This window comes from Neoarius graeffei, chromosome 2, assembly GCF_027579695.1.
Source record: "Neoarius graeffei isolate fNeoGra1 chromosome 2, fNeoGra1.pri, whole genome shotgun sequence".
NCBI classification, from domain to species: Eukaryota; Metazoa; Chordata; class Actinopteri; order Siluriformes; family Ariidae; genus Neoarius; species Neoarius graeffei.
In genome coordinates this window covers 23,282,212-23,303,992 of record NC_083570.1, presented here as the reverse complement: position 1 = coordinate 23,303,992, position 21,781 = coordinate 23,282,212, and the positions used below count along the sequence as shown (strand labels likewise).

Sequence of the window (21,781 nt, the reverse complement as noted above, 5' to 3'; positions counted from 1 at the left end):
TTATTTACAGGTAGTGCAATGGTGGTCACTGACAGAAGAACAGCAGAAAAAGGTGTGAAATTCACACAAGTCTGTTTACAGTCCAGAAGAGAATGAAGAAGTGACATACAAGATACAGGAAAATAACTTCTCTTACACTAATGTGCATTCTTGAAGATAAATTCAATAATATCGTGACTGTTAGAGTTCTGTAAAATGTACAATAATTCGAGAAACACTTCATACATGCCTCAAAACCAAGTCATTCTACCAGAACACAAGCAAAGGTCCTCTCTCTCAACAAGAACCCTTTATCACTTTCAACCAATGACTTTTTGCAGGGAGTAAATACAAAAAACAGAAACTATAGAAATTCTAAGAAATTATCAAAACTATGTACATTTGCTATACAGACAGACACAGGACCAGGGGCAGAGCTAAAGGGGGTGGGTGGGGCCATTGCCCCTGGGCCTTGGGCCCTCCCCCTAGCCTTACAGGGCCCCACCCTTTGACATTCAGGTCCTCCCAATAAATGTGCCTTATGCTATTTCATTGGAAATTCCTTGAAACCTACAAGTTTTCACATGATTACAGACGAGTTGACCGACGGTATATATCTCTCATTTTTGCTACACATTCTTATCATGGTTAAAAAAATAAAATAAACTCTGTGAAATCAGGATAGTTGAGGCTTTTCTTGGATTCGAGATAACTGTGAACGCATCCGCTTCTGAACTGGAGGGCCGAATTATTAGCTGCATTGAAGGGAATGGCTTAGATCTCTCCAGATGCCGTGGACAGGGTTATGACGGCGCAGCGAACATGAGCGGAATTTATTCTGGTGTTCAAGCGAGAATAGCGGAGCGGGATCCCCTTGCTTTGTACGTGCACTGTGCAGCTCATTGTCTGAATTTGGTACTGAATGATTCTGTCAAAACTATCCCAGAGATTAGACAGTTTTATGATGTGGTTGCCAACAGTGTTAAGAGATGGGCATTACTTAGCGACTTATTGAGCCCAGAGAGCAGGGACATAACCTTGAAACACCTCTGCCCAACCTGCTGGTCCTCCCGCTACGATGCGCTTGTTGCGTTAAAGTACAGATATGGAGACGTCATTAAAGCTCTCACTTACAAGCGAGAAAATGAATGAATGAGATGAGGCAGATGCACTTAAAAAGGCCATTACTAAATTTCAGTTCATATTTTTAATCAGCCTTCAGACAAAGATTTTGGAGTGCACTAATGCCATCTCAAAGTTACTGCAGGAGAAGACCACTGATCTCCTCAAAGCGTCTTCATTATTGCAGAATACGGTACGAACTCTACAGGAGTACAGGGAGCAGTTTGATGAGGGAAAGGATTCCGCTCTAGCACTGGCTGTGAAATGGGGCAGTCAAACGCAATTTGTCGCCACCAGGTTGAAAAAAGTGAAGCACTGCTTTGTTCACCTTAGCGAAGACAGTTGGCTTTCCAGTGCAGAACATTATATTCGGGTGAATGTGTTCTATGCATGCCTTGATGTAATCATTCAGCAGCTGTCACAAAGGTTGGTCAGTTTAAATCGGACTGCTAATTTGTTTGAGGCTATTCATCCAAATACGCTCCAGCATGCCAAGGACAAGGAGCTATATGAAGTGGCCCGTCGACTGTGTGATCACTATAGTCGGGATATTGACTCCAGCTTTCCTGGTCAACTAGTGTCATTTAGGGCTTGTTTCAAGGAGCAGATAGCAAGACACACATCTGTGCTTAGCCTGGCTAGGTTGCTGGTAGTAGATCATCCAGCAGTAACTTCTACATTTAGTGAGGTGTGCACGGCCTTCTTGCTTTTTCTCACTCTCCCCGTCTCAGTTGCGACAGCAGAGCGCTCGTTCTCCAAATTAAAATTGATTAAAAATTATCTCAGGAGCACAATGGGTGAAGAGAGACTCTGTGGATTGGCCATTTTATCAATTGAGAATGAGCGAGCAAGAGCACTTAACATCCCTCAAATAGTTGACGACGTTGCAGCGCGCAAGGCGCGTCGAATGCCTTTTAAATGACGAACGCAGGTTTCCATGTCGGCTTTGTAGTTGAAGACGTGCTTAGACAATGAGGGTGTATCATTCATGATTGCTGGATTTTTGTTGTTGTTGTTTAGTGTCTATTTGGAACATAATAAGAAATGAATGGAATATACAGGCTATGTAGGCCTATTTAAAAAATGATAATAAAATAATAATAATAAAAAAAAAACTTTGAGCAAGTTCTGTTCTAATATACGGTAGCCTGATTATATGCCACAGGCCTTCTGTTTGTTTGCAATTTCACCATGGCTAGGTCCAAAGGCTATGTTCTGAAAAACTGCTTTTTGTTAGATATAGCCTGAGTAGGCCTATATGCCGCAAGCCTTCTAATTTGTTTGTTTGCAATTTCGCCATGGGGGGCCCTGATTGGTGTTTTGCCCCGGGGCCTTATGTGCAGTTGTTCCGCCACTGCACAGGACATATCACATATCACCAAGTGCGAAAGATGTCCTTTAAATATATAATACAATAGAAAGTCATTGTAGCAGCAGGGCTGTGGTCAAGCGCTGGTTTCTGAATGGAGAGTAAGGTGAGGGAAGGTGAGTGGCCAAATGATCACACCTGTGTAATCAGGTGTGCGTGTGTGTGTATCCTGCAGTGACAACCAAGGGCTGAGATGGAGGGAGGAAGTTGAGAAGAGGAAAAAGCTTCCCTGCGTACTGTGTTTGTATGTATGTGCGCACATGTGTAAAAGCATGTGTTGACAGCTGAAAAAAATAATTGTCCTGCTATTAACCTGCCTGTCCCAGTGCTCCGCCCCACACCAGAGACTGTTACAATGGTGCCAAAACCCGGGAACACTGAAGGGAACTGCCTGTATGGAATCCTCACCCTTCAAGGACCTTGTCCATGCTTTCGCCACTGCCCAGCAAAACCAGCACCGAGTACTGCTCACCCTCCACCAAGTACAGGAGCAATGCTTTGAAGCCCTGCTGCAGAACAAGCAGCAGGATCATCAGGCATTCCAGAACCTGCTCACATTGGTAGGCACTCATGGTGTCCCTCTCCCTCCCCCTCCTTGTGTTTCTGTGTTTTCCCCCTCCCAGGTGAGTGATCCCTGAACTGTCAGTGCAGAAGTGAAGCCTGGGCTGGTGTGCTGGCACTGCGGGGAACCTGGGCATTTCCAGGATCAGTGCCACGCAATGGAGATGGGGGCAGTGGTTCGGATCCCCGATGCGCCAGATACCACCCTCGATTGGGCCAGAGTGGCTCATGGACAAAATCCTCTGTCCTCATACTGCCTATGCCGTGGCCTATTTAGACAATATCATTATATCTAGCAATGACTGGCTGCAGCACCTAAAACACCTCATGACCTTTCTGGAGTGGTTGAGGCATGCACAGCTCACGGCTAACCTGAAAAAGTGTGCGATTGGACAGGTGGACGTATGATATTTGGGCTTCCACTTGGGTCATGGGCAGGTGCGTCCCCAAATTGACAAGGCCGCCGCCATTGGGACCTACCCATGGCCCAAGGCCAAAAAAGAGTTCCTGTGGCTGACTGGCAACTACTGTAGGTTTGTGCCTAACTATTCAGATGTCTCTAGCCTGCTGACTGATCTCACTAAAAAGGGGACACCAGATCTGGTCCAGTGGATGGAGCAGTGCCAACAGGCATTCACTAAAGTAAAGAATGCACCGTGCGGGCAGCCGCTTTTACACTCCCCTGACTTCTCTCTCACTTTAATTTTGCAGACAGACATGTCGGACAGAGAGCTGGGGGCTGTTCTGTCACAGATGGTGGAGGGGGAGGAGCACCCGGTGCTGTACATAAGTCGCAAGCTCTCTGTGTGGGAGATGAAGTACAGCGCCATTGAGAAGGAGTGTCTGGCCATCAAGTGGGTGGTCCTCACCCTCCGGTACTACCACCCTCTGCTTGGATTACGTCCCACTCCAGTGGCTCCACCATATGAAGGATGCCAACGTGTGGATCACCTGCTGGAATCTGGCCTTCCTGCCTTTCAAGTTCAAGGTGGTCAACAGGTCAGGGGTGCAGATGGTGGTGGTGGACTCTCTTCCCCGTGGAGGTGGGAGTCTGCTGCAGGTTAGATGGCTCCCCGGCCTGAGTCAGGTGGTAGGGATATGAGGCAGTGGGGGTATGGTCAGGCGCCGGTTTGTGAATAGAGAGCGAGGCCAGGAAGGTGAATGGCAAAACAATCACACTTGTGTCATCAATGGTGCATGTATGCATGTGTCTTGCACCCAAAGACTTATATGGAGGGAGGAAGCAGAGAGGAGCAGAGAGCTTCCCTAAGTGCCGTATGAGAGTGAGAGAGAGAGAGAATGTGTGTGCACGCGCAAATGTATAAAATGTGTGTAAAACCAAGTGTTGAAACCTGAAAAGCTTAAATAAAACCCAGCATCACCAAGCTGACACTTCCCCTTCATCTGCTCAGGTGTATCCTGCTGCTTTGGACAACTGCATCAGGTAAATGTACACAAAACACAATTTTGGCTTTCAGTTTAGTTACTTAAGTAGTGAATCTGGGGAATATCCTGGAAGCACTGGATGCAAAACACACAGAAATACACCCTGGATGGTATGTAGGTTGCAGGGATCCAGCCACCCACCCCCACACACAAAATAATAACTAGAGGCCAGTTATCTTAGGCCCTCCACCTACTGGTGCGGTTTTGGGATTTTGGAATCTATTTCATTTAATCCTTTTTTTTTTTTTTACAATTTTTTTTATTGATTGGTTTAAACTTGTTTTGATCACTTTTGAAAACAGTGTAAACATGTGAATAATAAGCTGTAGACACACAGGGCTTTGTTGGAGGTTGTGTTCAAGCAAGAAAATAATTATGAATTTTGAAAACTGAGGTTATTCAATCATTTTTGTGTCAACGCAGTAAAAGTGGTACACAGTGATGGACATTCAGTCCACATGGACCATTGTTGTGAGTTTTGAAAACATGAACACAGTTTTGATAAATGCATGGAAGTAATTTAAAAAAAAACCTATAAATAAGGTGTAACGCAGGAAGTAAAGATGGTGGTCGCTGACAGAGATACAGTAGAAAAAGGCGTGAAGTTCACACAAGTCTATTTACAGCCAAGAAGTGACATGCTTCATATGAGTTCTTATAGAAGCATTCAATAAGACAGAGATTGTAGTTCAGTAAATGTGTAAAAACATACACTGTAAGTATTATAGAGATGTAAAATAATCTGACCGTAGAATTCTCCTTATTCATTTGCCCACCTCTCTTCATCATTACATTTAGACTGAAGTTAATCAGGAAGAAAAAAGCTGAACAGGTCAACGTGTGTAAAATTTACTGCTGTTTTTGAACAATTTAACTAGAACTACATGCTGGTCTTGAAATTCTGCATTTTACTAACATTACATAAAGCCATAGTCAAATATTTCCATTGTGTGTTCATCTCTGTTGGCCCAATTAATATTATAACACTGTAGTACGTAAAGCTGTTGTTAATTAAAACTCTCAATGATAAACATTTTGCAGTGTTGGGTTTGGATGTTCAGGAACAGGGCTGAACTACGGCCGACTGTAAACCCAGTCTGAACAGAAACCACATTAACTAAACACAAAGCAGCTGAACTAAGAACTGGCCAATATTCTCTCTCCTTTCTGTCATAGAAAATATCTTCACTCACCTGCAGCGACATGAAACACAACAGACACTAGATACAAGCACTTCATCATGACTGATTCTTCTGTACACACACCAGTCCCTCAAAGTCAAACACACACTCTGTCACACTGCCTGAGTGTCTCTCTTTCATATAGTTTAGTTTTCAGGAAACCACAACCACCACTATGTCATTTCTCCTTTTGAAAATCTCTTTCATCACTTTCCACAATTCAATTTACCTTTAATATATAGTGTTGAAACTTATTCTAGGGTGACCAGATTTCCCTAGTCTGAAACCGGGACACTTTTGCGCGCGACCATGCTCGTGCACGCACACCTTTTTTTTTACGTAAACGTGACATTCAGAGAGGTGCTCTTATCATTTTGTTGAAGCTCACATTTATCAACATCTCACATGAAATAAAACAAACAGGCATTTTGTTATCTAGTAGCATAGTGGTATACAGATCAGTTAAATTATGGTCAGACAACAGATTTTGTAATGGCTGAGAATAGGCCAGGCTATGTCCATAGGCCAAATTTAAACTGATTTATTTCACCTGTTTGTGAGAACACCAAGAAGAATGCATATGCACATGTAAGCTACATCTCTAAAATTGTATGCACTATAGCATGAACTTAAAAAGTAGATATGTGACCTCAACATAGCCTAGGTCAGAATCAACCTTACTAACCATTCCCCACAACTGAATGAATAAAGCAAGAAGATGTGTACAAAAGTGAACACTTTAATGGAAGGTGCAACAAGCTGTTCAACACAGCAATATGGCCAAACTGTCAGAATGGCATGTTAAACAGAAACAAAAAAGAGACAAGTGATTTGAGAATATATACTATGGAAGCCGAGAGAGGCCCTTCATATAATCCTTTTTTTTATTCACCTTGTTATCCCGAGATAACGACATAATTAATTCAGGATCTCGAGAAAACAACACAACTAATTCGAGATCCCGAGAAAACAAAACCCTTATTTCATGATCTCGAGAAAACAAAACAATTATTTCATGATCTCGAGAAAACAGCTGAGAAATGGTTCATTCAGGTGCGCCAAGAGACTTGTGATATGCTGACTTAGGGGCTATTTCTCATTCTGTATAGACGCAACTTTGGTCATTAGAATCTCATCTCATCTCATTATCTCTAGCCGCTTTATCCTGTTCGACAGGCTCGCAGGCAAGCTGGAGCCTATCCCAGCTGACTACGGGCGAAAGGCGGGGTACACCCTGGACAAGTCGCCAGGTCATCACAGGGCTGACACATAGACACAGACAACCATTCACACCTACAGTCAATTTAGAGTCACCAGTTAACCTAACCTGCATGTCTTTGGACTGTGGGGGAAACCGGAGCACCCGGAGGAAACCCATTCGGACATGGGGAGAACATGCAAACTCCGCACAGAATGGCCCTCGCCGGCCACGGGGCTCGAACCCGGACCTTCTTGCTGTGAGGCGACAGCGCTAACCACTACACCACCATGCCGCCCTGGTCATTAGAATGTCTGGAATAATCGATCACCTAATAAGGCAATATTTTGATCAGGGGTTGACACAGGGAGAGATTGCATTAAGTCTTTTAATAAGGGATCATTTCAAAATTAGTCCGCGGCACCTCCGCAGAAGACTGGCCCGGCTTCGTCTCTACCAACGGAGATACAGTGATCCCTCTGAGATCATGAAATAATTGTTTTGTTTTCTCGAGATATCTAATTAGTTGTGTTGTTTTCTCGAGATCCTGAATTAATTATGTCGTTATCTCGGGATAACAAGGTGAATAAAAAAAGATTATATGAAGGGCCTCTCGCGGCTTCCGTAAATATACACTCAAACAAAACAGCAGTAAAGGAGGAGGGGGCGACAGCCCGAGGAAAGCCCCCACAGGAGCGCACAGCATTTGCAACACAGGCTACCCAACTCAGTACAGGAACAAAACACTTAGTGTGTGCAGTAGGCTTCGTGCGCATTGTTCTGCACCTCTCGGAGGAAGGGGTAGGTGCCCTGTAAATCTTTGGAAAAGGTACATTTTCTTTTTGGCATAATTGCTGCGACATTACTGCTGCTAGCTGCTAGACAAAGAACATTCGCGCCAGTTAATGTTTATTTTATTGTTGCATGGCAACACGTTCTATTGTCTGGAATAATGTGGCTAAATAAACACCCATGCCACAGGGCCAGGGGGCAGTAACCAGGAAAGTTTGCGATTCCTGTCAATTCATCAAAATAGTAAATGCAGACATTTCTCCGCTAATGATTCCCACGCTGCTCAGTCGCAAACGTCGCGAGTGGCGAAAACCGGGACACATCCGTGTCCCGACAGACTTTTGTCGGGACTCGGGACACACAACTCCAAATCGGGACTGTCCCGGTAAAACCGGGATGTCTGGTCACCCTAACTTATTCAGTTATTTTCTCATGCGGTGTTTTTTTCTCACTTCATAGTATATTGTACTGTAACTAAACAGGGAAACAGGAAGCAATTGGGGAAACACAAGACAGGTGCGGACTGGAAAGATGCACAGTAGATCACAGACAGAAAACACTACTTCCGGGAGTCTTTGAGAAAGGTGACCTGAGGTAGTGTTTGAGGTCAACCAATCAGAGCATGTGCCATAAATAAGTCTGCACACTACATCACACCGCGAGAAAACCGAACTTATAATATCTCAGGTTTGAATTTAAAAAAAATAGTGAAAGTGCAAATAAAAAAATATAAATAAATTTCATCGATAATTAATGTATTGATTCAACAATATCAAAAGCTGTTGTCGGTATATTTCATGTGACAATGTGTTGATGTTCAAATAAAATGTTTGATGATAATTATATATCTATATGTTTTTCTTAATTCAATTATGGCACGTGCTCTGATTGGTTGACCTCAAACACTACCTCAGGTAACCTCTCTCAAAGGCTGCCTGAGGTAGTGCTTCCTGTCTGCAATCGACCGTGCTGAGGACGGGAAATCAGTGGAACAACCAAGGAAGAAATTCTAGTGTGAGAAGCCTGCCCTCTGCTGGTCTGGCAAGGAATTATTCATGGTGACAAATATCGTGATCCCCCCCCCCTTTTTTCATGCTTTCATGCGAGAGTTCCTTTTACTGTCATTTTGTGTATTTCCAGACATAAAAACAAAATAACATTTCTCCTTAAACCAAGGGGGAAAAAAGCAAAATTGGTCTGTGCTCTCAGGGAGGAAGGGGTAGCGTACTCTCTCAACCCTGTCAATTCCAGTGACGCTCACTAATCATGTGTGTCTATGAATTCAGGCCTACGGCAGGAGTCAGATAGATCTTTCCTCTGAGTGCAGTGGGGGAAATAAGGCCGGGCTGGCGGACACTGACTGGTAATTTTTGCATTTGCCCGTCTGTATTTCAAAAGCATCAGACCGGATGGCCAAAAAAAAAAATAATTTGAATGTGTCCGTCTGTATTTCAGAAGCATCAAACTGGATGGTCCACAAAAATTGTAAAGATATGGGTCTAATCTATTTCTCATTTTCTTCCAAATTTTACACTGGTTGAATACATTATGCTGTAACACGGCCTGTGATTGGCTGATTGCAGACGCTCTCGAAGAATGACAAGTCACCTCTCATCAGCGAGTAGGAGTGCATTCTGCCATGACAACACACGATACTTTTATCAGCTGGGTAGGTTTACCACTAAACGTTAAAAGAAAATAGACTACTCCAGCTTTTGGACCCTGACAGAGTGTTTTTTCCATCGTATTTTAACCCTCTGGGGTCGAGAGCTTCCTTTAAACCTAGCTGGTTCACTAGCTGTACAGTAGACCTACAAATTCACTGAGCTCTTTGCAGGCCAAAGTTACATTCATTACTGGTCTCATTTTCAGTGACAATAAAGATAACCTATGAAATATTTAAGTAAAATGACACTGCGTTGTAAATTAAGTTGTTAGTTTGATCATCCAAGCAGTGGTTAAGCCACAATAATAATCTTCTCTAGCATTAACATTAGCATGTGAGGTTAATAGCCATCAAAGGAAGGTCAGTGAATAAATGTATTGTCTACCTTTCTTCAGAAAAAAAACTGAGTGACTAACTGTCGGCCCTTTTTCTCTCTTTCAGCTTTCTGCTGCCTCTCTTTACATTTCTTGTAACCTAACTTCATGATCTCTTCTTCATGATGATGTCAATCTACTGATGGTTCACCATCAATCCTGTTTCTACTGTGCGCAGCTAACATTAGTGCTGGACTGGAAAGCAACAAACCTGACATGGTGTCACGATCTGGCTCCACCTACACAAGACTGTACCATGTAATGAATAGGGAGAGGGGTGAAATATAAAGACTATCTAGTCTAATAATTTTGTGAAAAATGGAAAACCAAAAGATTGTTGTATTTATTCAATATAAGAGACAAAATTATTATTATTCTTCTTATTATTTTTTAATTAAATTAACTTACACATGGTAATAATATTAATATTGTCCTCTGAGGGCCCTTTGTCAGTGCTGGGCCCGAAGAATCGTCCTAACTTTCACCCCCCAATGGCGCCCTGCACACACACACACACACACACACACACTTCATGAATTCCTGCTAAGGTTAGTCCTTGGACCTCCTCCACCATCATGATCTGATGGCACTTGGAGCCAGCATGTAATCAAACACTCAATCTCCTTGCCCAAATAGTGTGAAGATTTTCCAGACAACTTCAGCAAAATACACAATATTATTTCCTAATGTGTTGGAGGTTACGCCTCCAGGTTAAAGTTTCTGACTGAATGGCAAGATGTGGAGTTGTGTTTCCAGTCAGACATCCACAGGACATAAATTCACACTTTATCTTCTTTTAATCGTCATTGTCGTCTTACACTGAGTTGATTGCACTTGTCATTATATTTGTATGTAAGTGTGAGTGAATATGTAAGTGTGTGCAAGTATGTCAGTGGTCCTGGAGAAATAAGCAATGGCACATGAATGATGACACAGTCATTTGTGCAGTTACATAGTATTTACATACTTTTATCATTACCAGAACGACCACTAGATGGGATGAGCACATTAGGAATGAACAGGTTGCCAGTGAACTCAAAGAGCCTACTATTAAAGGTAGACTGCCTTTCAGATTTTTCAAGTGTATGTCATAAAAATAATTTTCCCTGACACCCAATTATATTTGTTTAGTGAACCCAAAGCTACTGAATTTAAATGACAGACTTCTAAATTTATTTATTTATTTATAGAACAATGAATGAATTTAGGGCCATGTGGCCCTAAATTCTCCACTATTTTTGCATGCTTCAGCATGACCCAATTCAAGATACGACATTTTGCATCACATGGTGGGCTTTCCCTGTTTACACAAGGCATTGTGGGATACAAATTTGAAACAGGAGAGCAAAATGGAGAATGCGAGTGTGCGAATGAGATGTGAAAGACCGACTACAGTAATGGAAAGTGAGGTTTAAAGACATTATGTTGCAAAGGAAAGGAAATGCAGGACCAAACTTATAAATATCGACGGTCAGCGAGCACCTCGGTGTGATCAGCTTTTCATTTCATGACAAAATGATGTAACTGTCAGTGCACAGTCAAAGGTAAACCTGCACATGCGTACATGGACTTCCTCTGTCTGCTTGACTGCGCAAAGCGCATGATTCCATGCACATTATTTGCTAGGGAATCCCCTCAAATTAAATAACTTCCCAGCCACATGATGGCCTCATTATTTTGTGAGATATTACAGAAATAAACATATATCAGAACGACCAAATTTCAGAGAGAACTACATTTCACTGATTTTATGAAATCGAAAGGCAGTCTTGCTTGAATTGCATTCCAGCAATTACATTCTGAAGGATGCAAGACATTTCAGTCGTTAGCACAACTGACCCTCTGGGGTCTGAGGGTATTTTCTGGCACTAATGATTTTTGGCAATCTCTGGTGTTCAGCTGTTTTTGAATAGTTCAGCATATAGCCTCTAAAGCCTCAGTCCACAGTCTCTCCATCCATGGCATCATCTTAATAATGAATATACAGTATTTATATTACACTTGGAATGAAACTTTGACACTCCTGAAATGAGCATGAAGGCAACAGGGATAGGGCAATAGGAAAGTTCCCTTTTAACAGGAAGAAACCCAGCAGAACCACGGCTCATAAATAGGTGGCCTTTCATCATTTCTGCCCAGATGAATCCATACACATATCAGGATAAGTATATGAGCAAATATGATAGAAACATAAAAATGTTGTGTACATAGTTTAGTGAGTGGAGGATGGAAATGGGGAAAGCCAGCATTCAAAGCAATGGCTGTATCACTATGACAAGGCCATCTTTAATCTTTTTGGCACGGGGGAAGGAGGGGTATTTTCTGTAATGTACCCGTTTACCCCCTTTGACACCTGTATGTTTGCAGTGATGTTTGTGTTCTGTGCTTTGTATTGATTATGAGGAATGGTTCTCAAGGGCTGGAGCTGTTGTTGTCCTCACCCGCCTACAGCAACCATGGAGAGCCTGACTTGCCTCTCAAAAATGTTATTATGATTGCTATATAAATATTGTTGTCACATTGAGAATTATTATGTGTAGAATTAAAATTCATATATTCATGCTGAGAGATAGGCTATATGGCGCCACCCTGTTCATTGCCATGTGTTCCCCACTCCCCGCGATATCTACCCCATCACCTTCTGTGTCCGAAGAGTGAGTAGTGAATGCTTCCTTCAGAGACAATACTTCTCTTAAGCAATAAAAAACACAACATGCTTACATTTGTAGTTTCAATCAGATTAAAACTTAGACATCATGGCCAGATATCAAAAGCCAAATTTTATTCTGCCAAGTAAGTGGTGATACACAGTGATATTGGAATCATATGTACTAACATTGCTGATCTCACAGTAATAGTTGGCCAATAATTCAAAATGACATTTAGGTCATTTGCTATTGTACTCCAGAAGAGTATCGCATTTCACTGCTACAGTGTACTAGATCCTGTGCTGTATTTTATTTTGTTTACTGCATTTGTAACCTCATCTCATCTCATTATCTCTAGCCGCTTTATCCTGTTCTACAGGGTCGCAGGCAAGCTGGAGCCTATCCCAGCTGACTATGGGCGAAAGGCAGGGTACACCCTGGACAAGTCGCCAGGTCATCACAGGGCTGACACATAGACACAGACAACCATTCACACTCACATTCACACCTACGGTCAAGAGTCACCAGTTAACCTAACCTGCATGTCTTTGGACTGTGGGGGAAACCGGAGCACCCGGAGGAAACCCACACGGACACAGGGAGAACATGCAAACTCCGCACAGAAAGGCCCTCGCCGGCCACGGGGCTCGAACCCGGACCTTCTTGCTGTGAGGCGACAGCGCTAACCACTACACCACGATGCCGCCCCATTTGTAACCTGAAACAAAGAATTATAAATCTGTGTTATGCTAATGTTGGTGATACATAGAAAAATCTCTAGATGTTATTCAAAATGTTTAGATTTTGGCATCAGAATATATGTGCATGAGAAATAATGCCAGTGTATAATTCCTCTTTCGGTATATCTCTATCAAGGAGTTATAGTCTGATTAATATTCACTTAATTCCTTCTTTTCACACAGAGTGTATATCAATGTTTTTTTCTCAACAAAACAGACATTTGGACAATGCTGACATAATTCATTGCCTGCGGTCGAGTGTGAGGCAGAGGGCTCTCACCAGCAATCAAGTTACTGTCCTCTGTGGAGAGGAATTTGACTGTGCAGAGAGAGCCTTCCGCCTTTTGAGAGTGTGCATATTGAGAGAAGGCATATTTGAACAAAGGAGTTGTGTCCAGAACAGTATGCTTAGAAGCAATCCTGAAGGGGCTGCACGCAGAGCCATGTACTCAAGACTGCACCGGCGGACATACAGTGTTAGGGCCACATTCCTTGTTGCATCTGGATGGCAGCCACAAGCTCCTTGCTCCTGCAAAGCTCCTGTCTCCTCAACAACTAGAAGGTAGGGGTTGAATGTCTTGTTCAGTTATTAATTAATTGATTAATGATTGATTAATTAATATGTAATTAATGAAAATTTAGCAAAAGCATAACCAAGACAGTACTTTCCCCGGGGCATTAAGTCTTGCATTAAGAGTTGAGTGATTAGTGATTTCTTACATGAAAGCCGTGTATCTAATGTGATCAAATGATGTTAAGATATTAGCATACATGTCAACCTTTGGTCAATCAAACCTGTATAACCAGCCTCCAAAATCCGTATTTCCCTTATAAAATCCGTATAAGATGCAAATTAAAATAATTTACCTAAAATTTGAATGATAATTAACAATGATATATCCAAGTTACTTTTTATTCAATATTAATAACAATAAACCTTCAGAATGAATACAAAGCTCCAATGTTTGACAAAAACACAAAGTGTCACTCTAATGTTCTGAATTGTACTCCATGACAGCTTTTTTTAGCAGTCTGCACCAATACTCACTCGGCTGCATGTCACAGCAAGTGTCTGTGTTGATCTTGCTGGAGTGCCCATTCAGAATCTTTTCAGTCGCTATTGAAAGTCGCTCAGGTGGAAATACGCGTTTCAGACAAAATGTTACTTCCCGGTTGGCGGGATTCTCGCAATGCGGTGTGCTCATGATCAAAAGTGGAACGAAGTCTCGCTACCATAAGATAATGCGCAATTTCATAAGACTCTTTACTGGCTGTCTGTGCTTTCTGTGGTGTACAGTACGTTTGTAAATGAATGTTATGCGCTCTTTTATCATCGTGGGAATTGATTATAGCTCTAAATAAATATTGAAGTTTTTTTAAAGAATCCGTGTAACTTTATTTGTATGCCCGTATACTACGTTTATTGAATCAAATCTGTATAAAAAACGGACATTCCGCATAGGTTGACATGTATGTATTAGATATACTGCAAGTTAATTTTTTTTAACTTAATCTTCTTTTTTTCTTCTTCTGGCTGCTCCCAATTAGGGGTCGCCACAGCGGATCTTTCGTCTCCATTGCTCTGTCTTCTGCATCGTTCTCTACCACACCTGCCACTTTCATGTCCTCTCTCACCACATCCATCTCTTTGGCCTTCCTCATTTTCGTGTGCCTGGCAGCTCCATCCTTAACATTCTCCTTCCAACATGCTCTGCATCTCTTCTCAGGATGTGCCCATAGCATTTTTTTTTTACTTTATATTCATCCCAAATGTATCCTGCCCAGTGGTGTGTATCAGGCACTTTAATCCCTCTCCAAAGGGGTGAAAAAATGTAAGACATGACAGCAACATAACAAAAGTCATGAATATCCTATGTAAAATGACACTTAATTCACACAGCCAAAGCTATGGTATACATCTCTTCTGTTTTCATGACAAGATTGAACAGTAGTGATGAGGATGTGGAGTCTAAAGCACTGCCTGCTCCATCTCCAGCCAGGGTGAAAACAGCCAAAGACCAAGGACAGCTTCTCGCATCACCTCTCATTTCACCACCGAGAGGGGGTCAGTGGCTCCCAGCTCCTTCAGCAACCAACATTACAGCAGCTGGAGGGAATCCGTGTTCCTCAGCTCCTGCTACAGACAATATCATAGCACCTGGAGTGAGACCATGGACCTTCAGCCCTCACACAGAACATCACAGAGGGAGTCTGTCATCTCCAGCCCCTGATACACAAAACATCAAGCACCTGGAGTGAGTCTGGTCTCTAGCCCCTGCTATACATGCAGTGACTGGATGGCTTGAGTGTGGATGGCTGAAACCACTTCTTTTCTTGCATGTAACTAACACACACACACACACACACACACACACACACACACACAGAGCGCACCTGAAAGCAGTTATAGTCCGGGGGGAATTATTTATTGTGATTAAATTTGAAAAACTCCTCTTGTGTGTCTGATCATTATAAGGCATTGTTGACAGTTTTACATGACTAATAATTACCACAGTTTGATATTTTCGCATGTTCACAAAGCACAGAAATGCCTGTCGTAACACAAGCAGAATTTGTTTTATGTCAGAAATAATACAGCAGTAACCTATTAAATTTTCGGCAGTGGAAGGCTTTATGGACGAAACTTAAGGGAAGCAGCCCCTGCTCACTCAGGATTCTGATGTTGGGTCAAGTGTGTGCAAAGTGTAGGTTATTTTATTGTCTGTGTCAAGCTCTATGCAGCCCGATTCATTAGCATGTGGTATTCTACACTCACATTCATTCGTACTGTATGTTATAACCACACCTCTGAGTGTTCAGGCCAAACCAGTGACGTGGCTGTAATCAAGCTGTAGTCACTGTGTATTTATTTATTTATTTGGTGTGGAAAATCTTAAACATAGAATCAACTTGGCTGCAGAACACTGAACTTTGAAAAACCCTGCAGAATGATACACAAAGCTGCCTTCGCTTCATATAAGGCGTAAGGGTGTTATCAAATGGGTTCTCTAACAAATATTAATACATAGGGGTTACATAACAGTATATTGATTTTTTTTAAATTATTTTTCCTTTTTTTAATGTCAATAGAAAATACTAGGCTTTAGAAATATACTCCAGCATACATGTACATGAAAATACCGTCAGGGAATTAAACATACACAATTTCTGTTGTGGGGCGGCACAGTGGTGTAGTGGTTAGTGCTGTCGCCTCACAGCAAGAGGGTCCGAGTTCGATCCCCGTGGCCGGTGAGGGTCTTTCTGTGCGGAGTTTGCATGTTGTCCGCGTGGGTTTCCTCCGGGTGCTCTGGTTTCCCCCACAATCCAAAGACATGCAGGTTGGGCTAATTGGTGACTCTAAATTGACTGTAGGTGTGAATGGTTGTCTGTGCCTATGTGTCAGCCCTGTGATGACCTGGTGACTTGTCCAGGGTGTATCCCGCCTTTTGCCCGTAGTCAGCTGGGATAGGCTCCAGCTTGCCTGCGACCCTGTAGAACAGGGTAAAGCGGCTAGAGATAATGAGATGAGATGGGTACATAGCCAATTCTAAGGGAATAACTGATTATTTTTAGAAGAGGCTCAATTGCTTCTTGTATTATCTGTTTGAAGAGTCTCGAAAGTCAGGGATCTTGTATACAAGTTGAAGATTTTGATGTGGAAATTAATGAAGTTAGTTCAGTTTCTGTAGACCCTGTAGAACAGGATAAAGCGGCTAGAGATAATGAGATGAGAATTTCTATTGTGATTGTAAAAATGGTCATGACTTTCAGGGGGTGAACAGTTATACTTGACTTGTAGTTCTGCTATAATTATTATACGTAGTTGTCGCCTATTTATGCTCTGAAAAGATATTGTTCCGAATGTATTTTATGCTACATTCAAAACTGCAATTTACAAGCCTGGTCTGTTGGTTCTGTGCTGTTGGTTTAAATTATGCTAGAAATATTATATATAGGCCTAGTCGTAGCCCTTAAGTTAAAGAAAAAACATGGTTTAGAATATATTTTAGATTAAATCCTGCGATTTACAAGCCAAGTCTGCTGGCTGTGTGTGTTTGAGCAAGAATGCCACACCAGTAGGTGGTGCTAAAGCTCCGTGGTCCAATCAGGTTTCCTCACAAGGACAGAATGCAAATTAGACCGTGGGCCGAAGCTGTATTTGTGCCTAAATTTTTCAGTGGCCTCATTTTTTTGGTGACTACAATATCTATATATCAATTAAATCAGCAGACCTTCCTCTTTCTAAAAATAAAATGTTCTCCTCACAACTGCCTTTCACTATGCAAGTCAGTTCTTAACTCACTTCCTCACATTTACCAATATTAAAACTGATATTTGAACTCATTTTAAAAGACTTATTGCATACGTATAGGCGTGGAATGACTCGATGATAACAAAAAATATTTACCTGTATTAATATTCTTTTGTCTTTCTTCAGTTTGGCCGCCTGCAAAAGTTTTGCAGCGTCGGTCTCACACGTTACCAACTTTTCTTTCTTCCATTTTCGACTTGTTTTGTCCAGAGTAGTTTTGTTTTTACAACAGATTATGCATTTGTGTGGTAGAACGTGTTTTGAGCGTCTCTCGACTGATGATTTTAACACCGATCTTAATAGTTTCGGAGGAGAAGGCATGGGAGCTTCATGATCTTGTATTGTTGTCCACGAGCAGCCTTTTTCTCGTCTTCTTATTGCTTGTTCAAGTCGTCTCGTCGGTAAACTTTTGGTAACAGCGGCGATGATAGCCAGCACTGGTACGTGAAAGGCTGTCGAAACTGACTGCTAAAAATTTTTCAGGGCCATCTAGAGCTGCCCAAGTATCCATACATTCGGATAATTTTTTTCCATGAGGTATCTGAAAAGGATATGATGGGCTCGTTGTCCAAGTTGATAACATGGCACGCACACCCAGAGTTGGGCGCTGCCATCTTGGATGTACCGAGCTGATGGCTTACCCTAGTAACAATTTTATGTTCCCAGAACGTTCTGGGCACGTACGCCTTTGGTTGCCTATACGGTGCATATACGTTAGGTTTGGTTGCCACTTGGTTGCCACGTGGTTGCCATGGAAAGTTTTTCTGACGTTGCCCAAACGTTTCCTGTTGGTTACAACAACAACCTTCCCCTGCCCTTCCCCTAACCTTGCTGGTTGCATGTTTGGTTCCCTGAATGTTAGCCTAACGTCCCCCTGACGTTGTAGAATGTTATGTTTTGGTTAGATTTTGCTTTCAACTAATTAGCAACATCAACACAACTGCTAGCATATCTACATGAGAAAACTCAGTGATGAATGAACAGACAAATTTGGCAGGTCTTGAAAGTTTAATGAGAAAATATCAATAACAAATTTGAATAAAAAAAATGTTTGAAAATAAAAAATAAAATAGAAAAGTTTCTGAAAGTGTAACAGTGCATTCAATAAAACAATCATATATACAAAACAGAATAAAATAGAAAAGTTTCTGAAACGGTGCATTCAATAAAACACATTCAAAACAGAATAAAATAGAAATAACAGTTTTTTAAAGTGTAACTGTGCATTCAATAACAAACAAAATAGAATAAAAAATAAATCACTTCACAAAAAATAGAATAAAAATCACTGTTCACAATTCAATTGTCCATCCGTTGCTGCTGACCAGCTGATCTGAAAAGAAAAAGGAACAAAATGTTTAAAAACAAGAACAATGAGCACATGTCCACAAAAGCATGATAAACCACCCTACTACCAACCACGAAATTTCTGTGATTGCACCAAATTAGAGAGCAGAAGTATACCGTCTGTGTGGTGCAAATTTTAGAGTCTGCCCAAGGCATTCCTCCACTTCAGCTTCCGTATGGCCAGGAAATTTTTTGACACATGCAGCTAGAAGGCAAAATAAAGGAAAGTTACACATCAAAACCTAGTCAGTCAAGCATGGCATAAAAGTGATGTGATCAATATATAAACACTTACCCTTTATAATCTTGCACAGAATGAGGTCATCAAAGGACATTTTGGCCCGTCTGCCCCGCAAGCTGTACTGGGCGAGTACCTCATTATTTGCCGCTCGGCGTAGCATACGGTGAATGGCTGCCCCTAAACCTGCCCCTCTGACAGTTTCAAGAAAATGTTGCTGTAAAAAAATTAAAATAATTATACAATGAAAATTACTGTAGCGAGCTTATACGATAGATAGATAGATAGATAGATAGATAGATAGATAGATAGATGGATAGATAGATAGATGGATAGATAGATAGATAGATAGATAGATAGATAGATAGATAGATAGATAGATAGATAAAATTACCATCTTGTTCCTCTTGTCTGGTTGTTCCAGACTCCTATCCAACTCCAGCAGCTCCATCACCATGCTGCATGGTTTAGCCAACACCACATCATCTTGCTGGAGTTGAGGCGTGTGTGTCGGGGCGTTGGTCTCCACCAATGACTCGATCTTGTCAAACCTAGCCTCGAGCCTCCGCATCAAGCGACTCATGTGGGCCTCTGTGACTATGGGGACAAATGTGATGGAAGTTGTAATTTATAATGTACTTTCCTGAGTGAGTGAACTAGTTAGTGTGTATAAAAGTACTTACTTCTCTCAAACATGGCTGCGATAGCCGAGACACCCTGTCCGTCATGAAGTGCCCGGCTGCTGGCTGAAGTTTTCAAAAAGAAAATATTAGTTTTCCTGTTCATGATTTTGTATTCCAACATCTGTAAATGGGAACTTGAAAGCAACTGTACCTTGAACAGAGTCAAAAGAGGTTTCCAGTGATTCTTGGAGGTGCCTGGTTGACTGAATTGGGTGTAGTGCCCGGCTGCTGGCTGAAGTTTTCAAAAAGAAAATGTTAGTTTTCCTGTTCATGACTTTGTATTCCAACATCTGTAAATGGGAACTTGAAAGCAACTGTACCTTGAACAGGGTCAACAGGACTTGGGCTAGGGTGGTGAGGACTGGCTCCAGTCCCAGCTGGTGTTGACCCTGAAAAGATGGTGCATATGGATGTTAAGTCATTTATTGGGGGGGGGTCTTATACATGGTATTCGCAAAAGAAGAACCTATGATAATACATTAGACATTTACAAATAAATTGAAAAACACTTACATTGTGGTGGTAAGGGCATTGGGTCCTGCTGACCTGAAAAGAGCACACAAACATCAGATCAGTCACGTAATATACACCGGTTATTCATCATGAATGTTAGCTCCAAGCTATGAATGATGATTTGGGAACTGTTAACTTACACACAGGGCTTCCAGCCACAGTCCGAGTCTTGGGTTGCTTCTTGGTTGCTGCTACCACTGGAGCAGAATCATCTGGAAGGAAAGACCATACAATGTGCAATGTAAATTTCTTGTAAATTACTTGAAAATGAACACTGAATTGAGTAACTAATGTTGTCATTAGTGAAGAGAGCTTACCATCAGAGGATTCGGAGACAAACCTCCTTGGGCACTTACGCTGCCTTATTGCAAAAGTGTTCACATCATCCTCTGTCTCAACACTTGAGGACTCCATCAATTGCAAACACTTCTGTTCAGCTTTGGCGTATGAATCTATGGAAAATGACTTTTAGTCAGTAGCACAAAAAAAAAAAAAGTGCTGCCATAGAGAGAACAATTCAGTATATTCTATGTAGTGCATAGCAGCGATAGCTCACCTGTTTCGTACCAGGTTTTCTTAACGGGATGTTTGGCCCAAGTTGTATTTGGTGCTCGGCACTTCACAACATGCAATCGCACATTGTGTGTCGTCCAGTAGCAGACCATGCCATGCTAAAAAATATATATATATATATATATATATATATATATATATATATATATATATATATATATAAATAAATTATATATATATGGCATGCCGTTCAGGAAATTAATCTTTGAATATATTGAATGAAACTTTGAATATATGGAATGAAACCTTGAATATATTGAATGAAACCTTGAATATATGGAATGAAACTTGAATATATTGAATGAAACCTTGAATATATGGAATGAAACTTGAATATATGGAATGAAACCTTGAATATATGGAATGAAACTTGAATATATGTAATGAAACTTTGAATATATTGAATGAAACTTTGAATATATTGAATGAAACCTTGAATATATGGAATGAAACTTTGAATATATTGAATGAAACTTGACTGACGTCAGACTTCAGGGCCGTGCCTGTGGCCATCTTGTGTGACGAGTGGATGCTGCAGCAGAAAGTCACAATGAGTCAGGCCGCTCGCAATCTCGTTGCAGCAATCTTAAGCAACGAGGAGATGATAAACACATTGGCGAATGCGTGTGAAAATCCTGCTCCTACCCCTGCACGTTCTCCTAACGAAGAAGTTCGTTCTATTTTTAACCGTGGCAGGCCTACAACAGGCCAGGCAGCTGCCTATCAGGCCAAACTGAGCATACTCTCCACCTCACAGGAGTGTCCCACAACAGCCCCTGTGTACAATCTCCGCCCGTACACAAGAAAGGGCCCAAGACACAAGAGGTAAACTAGATGAGGGCTCTCAGTAGAGTAACGATATAGATCATATTCTATATCTCAGTGCAGCTATAATGAGCCCTGGTAACAGGGCGTCTCCTTCATAAAAAAGCCGAACTATTAACGGAACACTCTGCTGTGTGTAGAGGTCTGTATGTAGGTCTGTATGGTTAGCTTGATATAGTTTTCAGGTGATTTAATGAAGGTAAAACACAGTGAA

At 41.6% G+C, this 21,781-nt stretch overlaps 1 protein-coding gene across 1 annotated transcript; it reads right to left on the bottom strand.

The window, feature by feature from the left end:
- Positions 1-18,483: 18,483 nt before the first annotated feature.
- LOC132872379 (uncharacterized) lies at positions 18,484-20,846 on the bottom strand. Its single transcript, XM_060907146.1, has 11 exons — positions 20,726-20,846; positions 20,487-20,621; positions 20,310-20,381; positions 20,170-20,202; positions 19,977-20,045; positions 19,808-19,888; positions 19,657-19,719; positions 19,368-19,570; positions 19,031-19,190; positions 18,853-18,940; positions 18,484-18,721 (listed from the first exon to the last, which is right to left on the bottom strand). Exons 1-11 carry the CDS (start codon positions 20,832-20,834, stop codon positions 18,688-18,690), a joined length of 1,047 nt encoding a protein of 348 aa, XP_060763129.1. The 5' UTR covers positions 20,835-20,846; the 3' UTR covers positions 18,484-18,687.
- Between the last annotated feature and the right edge of the window lie 935 nt (positions 20,847-21,781).

Bases quoted from the DNA above. Each gene is read 5' to 3' on its own strand.
- LOC132872379 (XM_060907146.1), bottom strand. From the start codon at position 20,834: ATGGTCTGCTACTGGACGACACACAATGTGCGATTGCATGTTGTGAAG. The intron at 19,889-19,976 runs GTACAGTTGCTT...TGAAAACTTCAG, and splicing joins TCCTGTTGACCCTGTTCAAG to CCAGCAGCCGGGCACTACAC. The intron at 19,720-19,807 runs GTACAGTTGCTT...TGAAAACTTCAG, and splicing joins CTCTTTTGACTCTGTTCAAG to CCAGCAGCCGGGCACTTCAT.